The sequence below is a fragment of the Talpa europaea genome, assembly GCF_964194135.1.
Source record: "Talpa europaea genome assembly, chromosome: 9".
NCBI lineage: Eukaryota > Metazoa > Chordata > Mammalia > Eulipotyphla > Talpidae > Talpa > Talpa europaea.
The window spans coordinates 50,540,530-50,552,935 of record NC_140076.1 but is presented as its reverse complement, the minus strand read 5'-3'; the positions used below and the strand labels follow the sequence as shown (position 1 = coordinate 50,552,935).

Sequence of the window (12,406 nt, the reverse complement as noted above, 5' to 3'; positions counted from 1 at the left end):
TCAACATATTGAATGGTAGAACCCACTTAGGGAAATAAGATCATGAGTACCTTTTGGATGCTTATTTGTTTCCTGAACTATTCCACTGTACAAGATAGATTTGATTACATATGTTCCATGGAATTTACAGGAGCTAGAAGAAAGACTGTTTAATAGGTAATAGCATATAACTTTTTAATTGGTTGCACTTACTTTCCTTTATTAATATCACTAATTGGCAATTTCCAGGAGTCTCTCAAGCACTTAAAAAAGTCCCTGACACTACACACGAGAAGACTTTGAAACAGTATTCCAAATAACAGAGCCTTTCTTTTCTGGTCGATGACAGTGAATGCTCAGGACAATGAAGACCATGTCCCACTCCATTTCTGTTCTCGCTTTGGACACCATGATATAGTGAAGTACCTGCTCCAGAGTGATTTGGAAGTTCAACCACATGTGGTTAATATCTATGGAGATACCCCTTTGCACCTGTGAGTATAATGTACAATTTCAGAGGTGTTCCAGGTATATTGCATGTATAATTTTTAACATTATCAAAATATTTTCTTTAACTCTAGAGCATGCTATAATGGAAAATATGAAGTTGCCAAGGAAATCATCCAAATATCAGGAATAGAAAGTCTGACTAAGGAAAACATCTTCAGTGAAACAGCTTTTCACAGGTAAGTGCAATGACCACTAAACCTAGCTGATAACCTGTGACATGAAGTTACATATATAAAGCAAAAACAAACAGTGGCAGATGTTGTAATCAGAGAGCAAGAGCAGAGGGTGGTTGGAGGACAAGGAGTCCAAGTTAGATGAACAGAAGAAAAGGTAGAGGCAGATGCTACATTCAATAGAACAGATGGGGCCAGAGCCAGATGCTGCATTGCCGGCAGCAGCCACAAAGACAAGGACTGATGTTGCCAAGGCAACAAGCATATCCACATCTGTAAGCATATTGCTTCTATTCCACTTCATTCTGCAGAAAGCTGCCAAAAGGGGCAGTGTCCATAATCCTCCTCTGACAAGAATCTCATTACCAGAATTCATCAGCATCAAATGTGACACATTTCCCCTACATTTCCCCTATTACTTAAAATGTATGTGAAAATGGATCTACGTAAGACATCCATCTGTCAGCCTGTAAAAGCTTAGTCAGGGTGGCCACTGAGATAACCTAGAAAGGCATTAGGTCCTTCCTAGGAATTCATGAGAGTACTTCACAGTGTGTTGTAGAAAAATCACACTGAAGGAGAGGCTGTGTGTGCAAATGTTGTTTAAAAAAAAAAAAAGAAAAGAAGAAATGAAGTAAGGGATGGAGGCAGGGAAGGGTTGGCTTGCTAGTAACTCAGAACAATGAATCCCTAAGATGTCCAAAAGGAATAGACGTTTTATAAAATTTTAATACCTCTTTTTTAGCAATAATTTACTCTTTTGTCATAAAAATTCAAACAAATTTGAATTTAGTAGACCATGAATATGTGATCATTACCTATACATTAAAGATTTCTTGATTATTTTGCAACTTTGAAAACAATGTATTTGGGACCTATATGTTATTTACATCATGTTTCGCACTGGTGCATAACAGAAATAAGGAGACTTTTATTTTGCAAACTGAACTAAAATTTGTGCTTCTGCATGAGGCATCAATCTGTCAAGTTTTCTGTGGATTTCCAGATTTTTCTTATCAACTAAAAAGGTCAGCCAAAAGGGAGAGTAAGAAAACCACCATTTATGAACCAATGACTTCATAACCAGATGATTTGTGACTATGTACCTGATGATTTGCATCCGTACTCATTTAATCCTCATAACCTTTTTATGAAGTTGGTTTTATTATCCCTCTTCCACAGATGAGAAAATTGAGACTCGGGGAGGCAAGTAACTTGCCAAAGATTCTTATGCCTAGAAAATCATGTAGTAAATGCCTGCCTAGTTCCAAATCCTGCTTTTTACATATCTTCATGATCTAGTATCAAAATATTTTGTCTTTTTTTCATACATACTCAGTAATAGGACAGATGCAAGATCTCTTCAAATTGTGCCTTCAGTCAGAATGGATCAGTGAAATTACTCACCAGTGACAATTGCTAGAAATTTTATATACAGGTCACTGGTGTCCTTTCTCCCCAGTAGGCATGCTTGTTATGGCATACACCTCAGGCTACTTCTCAAACATTGCTATTCTATGCACAGAAATTGTAACCAACTATTATCAGAGGGTGATTGTTACCTCCTGAAGATTGTCTATATGAGAAGACCAGTAAAGGGAATTCAAAAAGTATATATCCACTTGTTTTGTGTGAGCCTGTGGCTACTAGGAATGACATTAATATTTTTATTCTATTTATTTTAAGCATGTGCTTATCAAAGAAACTCCTTTTACATGAGGAATTTACTCTGGTTATGAATTTTACTGTGTATAAAACAGTACATTATATGTACTAAATACTCAATACATTTCTATACATATATATACATATATATGTATCTATGTATAGATACATATACTATACAGTTATGCATACATATATATATATTCAGAACTCCTCATTCCCTGTAAGTAAGTTGCTTTGAAAAGGAACAATGAGACACTTAAAGTGTACTTTTATGGGTCTTATTTATCTTGCAAATAGTTAATGGTGATATAATCCATTGTAATATCTTTGCAAAAAGTTGGTGACATTTTCCCCTCAGTTATTCAAGAAAAGCTTAAGATACTGGTTGGTGCTAGTAGGAACATTAAAATGACACAACTCCTTCCCCCTTAAAGGAGCGCTAAGATGTCAAGGTAAACGAAGGTGATGTATCTGTTACCATAACACAATATGGTAAGTTCATAAGACTGAAATGACAAAGATGTTGAGGAGGTAGCAATGAACTCAATTTTTGATTTATCGGAAGGCTTCATGAAAGGAGTAACAGTTCAGCTAGATGAATAGTGGCATTTCTTTAAAGAAAATAATTAGGAAAAATAATAGTATTTCATTAAGGTAAGAGGATATGGGCAGAACCAATCGTAGAAGAGAAAATAGTAAAACCCAGCAAACTGGCTCCTGCCTCTTCTAGAACTAAGTCTGAAAAGAAAAAAAAAAAAAAAACTATCATACGCCCCTGTAACACTCAATACTTCATTTCTATCAATAGAATATGTCTGATACCAGTTTTGTGGGTTTTCCACACACTAAGCAATTCTCCTGCTCTCTGTGATTTTGAGTGCCCTACAATTCAAATATGACACTAGCTACCTAGAGTTAGTGTCAGATCCCACAGATTAATGGCACAATTCCATCAGACTGCCTCCCACTTTGGATGCCAATCTCAAGTCCAGGTTGTCACCTATACAACTATATAAATTAGAGGTTATCACAACACCTTCCTTAAACTTGATAATTTGCTAGAGTCATTCCTAGAACTCAGGAAAAATAGTTTATTTACTAGATTTCTAGCTTACTATAAGAGGATACCACTCAGGAACAGTCATAAGGAAGAGATACATAGGGAAGGAAATACTGGAAGGGGGAAGGGACTTCACTGCCCACTCCTGCTGGTCATTCTAGTAGCAACTCCATGTGTCCACTGACCCAACAGCTCTCTCATCTTGGCCTATAGACAGCCCCCTTCTCCTTGTGACTTCAAGTGATCATCTCTTTACTAATTATCTGTGTACTAATCTTTCTTATAAGAACATCAGTTATGTTGGACTAGGGCCCTAATGATTTATTTTAACTTAATTACCTCTCCAAATTTTACCTCTAAATAAGACAAAAAGACAAAGAAAAATACTGGATGGTCTCACTCATAGCAGGAATTTAGAAAACCTAAATAAGGGACTAGGAAAAAGACTAATTACAAGAGAGTAAAAATCAAAATCAACAAGCAAATATAGACCAGAGACCCTATGGTGGGAGTCGGGGGGAGGAGAAGAGGGATTAGGGTCAGAATAAGGGGGGGTGGGAATTTTATGGGGAATATAACCAAAATGAAAATGCACACATTGTGCAAAAATGAAAAATGATGTAAGAATTATATAAAATATAAAATAAAATAATAAAATAAAAAAATTCCCTCTATAAATACAGTAACTTTGTGAGATTATGGGAATTAGGGCTTAACATATTAAATTGAAGGGCACACAATTCAGTTCCATATAGGGTTTTTCTATTATACTCCCTTTTTTTTTTTTTTTTTAAGTGCGTGTACCTATGGCAAGAACATTGACCTGGTTAAATTTCTTCTTGATCAGAACGTTGTAAGCATCAACCATCAAGGAAGGGATGGGCATACAGGTAAGTCTACATTGAGAACATCACCAATTTCTTGAAAAATAAATACTCAAGATGTGGTCTTCTCAAGAAGGAAGGGGCAGAGAGGGCAGTTAACCAAAATCGAGAGGAATATTTTATCAATGGCATCATTTAGAATTGATGGTACACAGTGATAAAAAGAAAAAGTTGACTTTTGGTCAGTTTTGTTATTGTGTTAAACTATCTACAGACAATACATCTCTGGTGCCCACACCAGGAACAGACTGATGACATTGCCCTGCCCTTAGTTGGCTGCTCAAGAAAGGCACATATTTTGAGTCTTTGCTCCTTGATTCATACAAAGAGCTAACATTTGTTCTTTGTAATTGCAGCAGATGTAGAAATACTAAACAAAAGTCTGTCTATATAAAAGATTGACTAGAATAGGATCTTTCTTTTGCTTAAAATATATTTTGTTTACTCAGTAATAGAATTAATTATCAAATAAATCAACCTTTGTTTTATATCTATGGCAACAACACTATTTGGTAATGACTGTCTTGAAAAGCAGGGTTTAGTTTTTTTTCTTTTTTTCTTTCACACCTCCATCTTATTTTATTACAGGATTGCACTCTGCTTGCTACCATGGTCATATTCGCTTGGTGCAGTTCTTACTGGATAATGGAGCTGATATGAATTTAGTAGCTTGTGATCCCAGCAGATCTAGTGGTGAAAAAGATGAGCAGACATGTTTGATGTGGGCTTATGAAAAAGGTATAATTTTCATCATTCCATCTGTAATAACACATTGAGCTGTGTGCATATATTATGACAGTGCATCAATAATTATCTTCTTGCATGACTTGTATAGTACATTTCCTCTGTAGATTGTACCTGAATCTCTGGGGACTTGGATCAAAGAGTTCAAAAGACCATCTCTAGGGAAGGCAACTCCTAGGCTGCAGGGGAGCTGAAGCTATTCTCAGTATTTGCCCACTGAAAAAGGCTGTCACTTTCCTGGGTACTAGAGTAACAAAGTTGTGATAAGTATGATAGTAATGATAGTTATTTTCTTACAGAAGATGTAGAGCTAATGTTTCTTGTTTATATAGAGGAATTTTGATGCTTATTCAAATTTTTAAAAATTAAATAAATGCAAAAAAAGGACTTTGTCAGATCTAACCCTGCTAATAATGCCTAAACTAGAAGTAAGGGAACAAATGATTATTACTTAAGTATAAACTTATTTGAGCTCAGTGTGGTGAGCTTAGACTCTGATGTGAGAATACCTGGATTTAAATCTAGTTATGTCCTTTGATCTTGTGAAAGTTATTTATTTTTGCTGAACTTCAGTTTCTTTGTCTGAAAAATGAGGATAATAACAACTCCTACTTCAAAAGATTGTAAAGATTAAATAATATGTGCAAATTGCTTACAGCAGTAGCTGGCATGAAATAAGTACCTAATAATTGATATTTCAATAATGATAACAGTGGTAGTAATAGTATTTCAGAAATAAGATGATTAATAATGAATTCTTTAAGAGATTGGAAACTAGAAATAATCAGAAGATGACATAGCATCTTTGCCACTGCTATTAAGATATATTTTACCTTATAAGTGAGCCCTATATAACACACAAACTTCTACAGAACTCAAACTTTCAGGTGACATAGAATATTATCTATTAGCACTAAAATTAAAGATTTACAGTAAAACATTGTAAAAATGTATAACTTTGATGCCTGCATTGTCTTTTTAGGATGTTTAAGTGAGTACGGAAGTATTCTTCTTTTAAAATGCTTGACTCCAGAAGAACATACTGAAAAAGATCTAATAATTAAATATGTAAATGTGGATATGGCTTTGTATCTGGCATTTTTAACCAGTGATTTGTGAGAATCACTCATATTGTTCAAGTATTTATAGATCATTCATTCATTCTTGCTTTATAGCATAGTTTTATAACTATATCACAATCCATTCTTTCTACTGTTTGTGGGCATTTGGATTATTTTCAATTGGGGGTTATTAAGTCTACTGTTGTATAAATAGCCATGCTCATGTCTTTTGATAAATAGATGAATTGCAGTTCTGCTAGGTACAATAGCTTTCTACTTTGTCTTAAATTTTTAGGTCATTCTTTATTAGATTATTTTACAAATTCTGAAGCCTCAAGAGCCCTTGCTAATTCTAGTTATATAAATATAATTCTAGTTGTATTTGTGAAAGTGATTCTCAGACAGTGTCTCTCAAGAAATTTGAGCTACAGAGTAAGACTGCTTACAAAGCATTAGTCTTCCAGAAGACAGCTCAGAAATAGCTGTTGCAACTAGCTCCTCACAGGAGTTGGCTTTGTTAGTTTTTAGCTGATTGTGACTGATAGTTGAAAACTGGTTTTAGTTTTATTTTTCATGAAATTTCACACTTTAAAAGCCAATGAATCATTGTATAAGCTCCTAGATTTCCAACCAAATGACAACAGAAATCCTTTAGTTCAGAGGACTTACCCGCTGGTCTCCGTAACATATGCTATACTTGTTATTCTTATTTGTTCAACTAATGTGCCAGGCATTAAGTGTTGCATTTCATTATTACTATGAATTTTAACAAATTGAATGTTAGTACTCAGGAGACAGGTGGGTGTTTTGCATATGTTCTTAGGAAAAGCAAGTCAAACCAACAAAATGAAAGTGCTGCTGTTTCCTCTTGCTAAAAAATGTTGTATAGTTTTCTTATGATCTGGGAAGAATGAAAATCACCATTCAAAAACAATAGTCAATATGCACAGTCTCTATTTTCTTTGGATAAAGAAATGATTTCCTTTCTCCCTCAGAGGAGTCATCAAATTAATTGACATGGCATTCTAAGAATTTTCTTGAGCAACTTCTAGATGGAGTTGAGCAAGCATTAAACCTCACTTGGAATTCCTTCTTTATAGAACAGTGTTGATAAATGATTGCCCCATTGTGGGAGATATAAACCAGAAGTGAGCTTCATAATCAAGGTCTATTTGACAAAGAGTTGTTTTGGATATGAGCAAGTTGAATAAATGACTAGTCTACCCTCTTAACAGATAATTGGGAGTCTCTTTCAACTCACTAACACCATCTCTGATTGAATGGTTTTAAGATAAATTTCTCACCTGACTCAAAAATTTTAGCTGACCTTCTCTGCTATTCCTATATAGCATATTCAGGGGTGCTTTAGAGTTCTGAAAGAGCTATTTCCTCTTCTTGTGGAATACTTTCAGAAAAAGTTTGCTCACTGTGGCTCCCTATGGGATCAGATATGAAGAATCATTTCCATTTACACAGTCCTTTTAACCTAAAAATATCAAAATCAATATTGGAAATAATTTTCCAGGTGACCTTGATTCTATACAGAAGCCTTTTGGTAAGTTTCAATATTTATCTGCCAGACTGCTAAGAGCTCCTATTTTACAATATTTAGAGTGTTTCTCTTCCCCATCTGCTTCTTCTCTACTATTCCATCTGAAAGTGTAGCGATAGCTGTCTCACTCACTTGGATTTGTTCTGCCCTTTCCCTGGAGTACAAAGGACTTGTATGAATCAATTTAAATTGGTCAGAAGAAATAGCCAGCAGCCTGCTTATGTTCAAATCCTCTGCCCTAATCACCAGTATGGAAAACCCATTGAAAAGACCTACACGTAATCTTACATCCATTGCATTAAAGATGAAACTGCCGAATTGAAAAGATCTCAGCCAATTAGAATTGAACACATAGCTCAATAGTATGTCTGGCAGTTAGATTTGAAAAGGCTGCCTTTAACAAAGAAAAGCACTCCTTTATGTCAGGCTGTTTAGGGTCAGAAAATAACCCAAAACTAGAAACAGAACTAAAAACTTATTTGCTTCAGTACTGACACCAGTTAAAGTAATTTACAGAGGTTCCTGTCCCAATATCTAATTACTCAGAATACAATATTTGTATACAGCAGAACCACTCTAATTCACAGTGACAGGGAGCTGCAGTTGGAGAATTAGTGAGTAAGTGAGCAAAAACAATAAAAATCAAGGCTCCTGTATCATGATATATACTTTGTTCATTCCTTTTGACAAGTGTAGTATGGTGTGAATTATTTATAGTAAATGTACTACAGTGTATTCTCTAAAAGTAATGAAGTCTTACAGTCATGAGTATCTACAGGTATAAGTCAGTGAAAATAACTAAAAAATAAGGGTGGGGGAGGCATAGAAGGAAGAGGAGGAGGATTCATGAAAAATTTTAATAAATTTTCATTGGTGTGTTATAAGCTCCAAGCCTGCTTCTATACTGAGTTCTTACTATTTGGAATTAATTTATTTTAGTGAACCTACTTTAAATTGCTCAAGTAGAATGGTGGTGAGGTAGAGGAAGGAATAAAAGATTTTTATGGCATCTCAAAATTTATGTGTGATATTTTGTATACTGCTTAACTTTCTACATATTTAGTCAATCTCTTTTAAAATAAATAAAATAATACTAAATCCCACTAGAATTAAAACTTTTGTTCTTATAGAGGGATAACAAACAATCTTTTTCTACCTAATTAATCAAACTTTATGATGAAGAGGTATGATCCTATATCTTTGAATTACACAAAAATATTTTGTAATAACTATGTAAGGAACGATGTGGCTTCTAAAAGGATAGTAGAGAATTTATATGTATTAAGCCCGTGTTACATATGCATATATACTTTAGTTATCAAAATAATAATAAAATTTGTATCACCTTCCTTGGAGCTTAAAGCTGTTTAACCACTCTTGCCTAAAATATCTCTTAAGTGGGAGATCTGCTACCAACAGAGGTCTGTCTTATTGCAGAGTTCAAGCTCATATCACCTCACTCTCCAGTCAGATGGATCTAAGTCCAAATTCCACCCTATCTATTCACATGGTAGTAATACAGACCTACTTATTTCTCCTTACGCTATTCATATTATTCCATGTTTCAAGCTTGTCTCATGCATGCCTTTCTGACCTCACACCTTCTTGTTCCCCATCCCACTCCACTCTTTAAATTTCTGATTTCACTTAACCTACCAAATTGTAAACTTCTTAAGAACAAGTCTTTGAGCTATTAACCTTTCTCTTCCAGAATCTTATATGAATGGATCCTTCCCAACAGATGCTCAATGCATGTCTGTCAAAGTATAACAGAGAACAAATAAATATTTCAGTCACTAAATAGTGTCTGGTCAGTCATAATACAGTTTATGGTCTCAAGAATAATAATTACCATTATTCTATTATCTCAGTAGTTATTTATTTAAATACCATATGTTTCTATTAACTATGCAGTCCTAATGCTCAATAGGCAAGAGCTTTTAAAAAATGCTCTATACTAACCTCATTCTATGCAATGGCACTATGAACATTTTCCCTCTGGATGGACTGCTTTTCTCTGCCTTTGCTGATTAATCAATTCATACCCATCTTTCAAATTCAGCTGAAAAGACAGTACCTCAAGGAACTCTTTTGACACTGCCTGCCTGTTGTGGAGTCACACTGGAAAACATATTCACAGCATTCTCTCCTTTGCCTTCCTAGAGCTTGGCTAAATGAAATTTGAGTGAACATCTATATAATTACTCTTTTTCTTTTCTGCTAGACAACATTCTCTGCAAGAGTAAAGAACATTTTTATTTTAATTATATCTCATATCGTGTACCATTCATTCAATAAAACTTAATTACAAATCTAATATGTGGTAGACACTATACTAGAAACTAGGTAAAACAGTGAGTTAGAAGGACAGTGTCTCCGTGTTCTTAGGAAGTTTGTATTTCTAGCAGAGCAAAACAAACTATATGTTAGAAAGCAAACAGAACCTATGAGATAACAAATCGGTGTTATAAATAAAATAAAAAAGGAAATGCAGTCATGAGTAAAGAACTCAAGGACAGGGTTTAATTTGGTAAGTCAGAGGGTCTACTGGGGAAATTATTATTTGAGCTAGTGATTAATATGATCCACAAATATTTTCAAAGGAAAGTAAAAGGAAAAGAAAGACCAAGTGGGAAGAAGAGGAAAAAGAAGAAAGAAAAATGCTTAATGACTTACTTTGGTTACAGTGTTCTTTTGGTAAAGGCACTCATGTTTTTAGATATGTATCTCAAGAAGAAACACTGCTGGCATTTTTTTTTTTTTTTTTGTGAGTCTGGTAATAAGAGAAAGGAAAACTGAGGAAAACAGGATATATGTTCTCTCTGTGATAGAAAATTAAAGTGTATTTCAGATTTAAGTCACTAGAAGATACAGCAAGTGTGGGATTTTCATTGCTTCTGATTTAATTGACTGTGTGGGACCAAGACTGTCAGGAGGAAGTTGAGACATAGAAGAGTAAACATCAGAAGACATGCTCAGTTTCACTTTTCAATGCTTCTGAAAAGTGAGTTTTAACATGATAGGCATGGAAGGGACTAAATATTAAGTAAAGTCTCATCTCTATCATTGCTGTGAAAGTTTCATTCTTTCAGGTTGTTGTTAACAAAGGCTCAACCAGACTGCTCTTTTGATGTCCTGGACATGTGAGATATATAAAGTCAATAGGAACTCCTTGGTTTCCTATTTACAAGTAAAACATGTAATTTCCATGTTTTCTACTGAAACTTGGATCCAAAGAGCCTCAGAATCACAAAGTCAGGAGGGAGATCATAGTACTGGCATCGTTTACTGTTAATCTTTACACTTATTTCTTAAAATACTTTTCATAACAAGATTTGTTCTATGTTCTTAAAATAATTTCTTCCAGCAGTGAACATTATTCATTATTCCAAAGAAAATGGTGAGGACAGAGAGACAACTTTAAAAGAAATAATAAAATTTGTACTTGTTGGATAATTATGAAGCCTTTATTATGTAAATGATACAAATGCTAAACTCTCTTTATCATAGCCTTTTCCATGGACCTGTAGCCATAAACAATAATCTACATTTCCAAATAAAAGCTATTGAGGAGTTTAAATCAAAGAAGCTTGAGGGGATAAAAATCACTCCAAATATAAGGAATAAAGAAACATAAAAATATAAATTAAAGGGAAAGCATGGAATTTGGGGAATACAAACAGGACATGAAGAATGAGAAGCAGGAAATGAAAGAAGCTTCAAGTTGACAGGCAAGTCCCATTTGCCAAAATGCTGTGGGGCTCCACTGATTAATAATCTGAAAGTATAAATCATTATCATAACTGCATTAGACTAATGACATACAGCAACCTCTTATTTGGGTAAAATACTTGGATGTAGATAGTAAATTCTTAGATACAGGAGAACATTTTATTTAATTAGCATAAGTTTGATTATCTCTGGACATGTTCCATTAGTGTGCCTTGGTTATGTGGGTATATCCATTATCAGGAATTTGGCTTAACAAGTCCATTTAATGAATTCTATCAATGTGTTTTTTCTGTTTAACTCCTTATGGTCACTATCAGGCAGCTGGGCCCTAGTGATTTTCAGGTTTCTTTTCATACACTTTGGTAGTTTGTCAGAGCAGTTATAGCAGCAGAGAATTTCCCATCCACATTTTTCAGCCCACAGTTAGCCAGCAGGAGGTGGGAAATCAGGCAGTGATGCCTTCCAGAGTTGAGGAGGCCTCTTGGCATTTCCCTGGCAACAGCATGCTTATCATCAGCCAGAACCCAGGCACTCATTAGGTTCTTGATGAAAAGCATCCCAAAGAAAATGCCAGCAAATTGTGCCACTGTGCTGGCAGGAAATTAAAACTGCTCAGAGCAAGTAGAGCCAAGAGAGCTGTTGAAATGAAAGGTAACGTCAAGGGTGTGATCACCGACTCACACAGGCATTCAAGATTGGCTTTCTTCTTCACTAGGGAGACCCCTAGGCTGCCCGCCGCACAGGTACACGGGTAGTCCAACCAACTGAGGTGTAAGAAAGGTGGGGAACTGGGTTCAGTGAACTAAGCTTTCTTGTGTTTGGCCAAGTGCTTGGGATTTGGGGCTGTTTTCCTTCTCCAATGGAGCCTTTTCTAGGAAAAGCAGAAGTAAGTTTTGTTTTGTTTCCCAGTCCCAAATACTTAAAGACTAAGATAAAGAACAACTCCGGGGTCTCTGGAGTTAAATATAGCAGTATCAAGTTATCACCAGCCACTGCATCACAAGTTCCAACCCCAGCTGGCCAGTGAGATGACACCATGACGC

General features: G+C 35.1%; 1 protein-coding gene across 1 annotated transcript in view; it reads left to right on the top strand.

Annotated features, from left to right (window-relative positions):
* LOC311177689 (serine/threonine-protein kinase TNNI3K) overlaps window positions 1-12,406 on the top strand; it is a gene marked incomplete at both ends in the record, with an annotated part of 250,766 nt that overhangs the window by 80,648 nt on the left and 157,712 nt on the right. Inside the window, 4 exons of the mRNA XM_084243926.1 lie at window positions 329-473; window positions 561-665; window positions 4,186-4,280; window positions 4,863-5,012. Coding sequence (XP_084100052.1) covers window positions 329-473; window positions 561-665; window positions 4,186-4,280; window positions 4,863-5,012 — 495 coding nt within the window. The remainder of the gene's footprint in view (window positions 1-328; window positions 474-560; window positions 666-4,185; window positions 4,281-4,862; window positions 5,013-12,406) is intronic.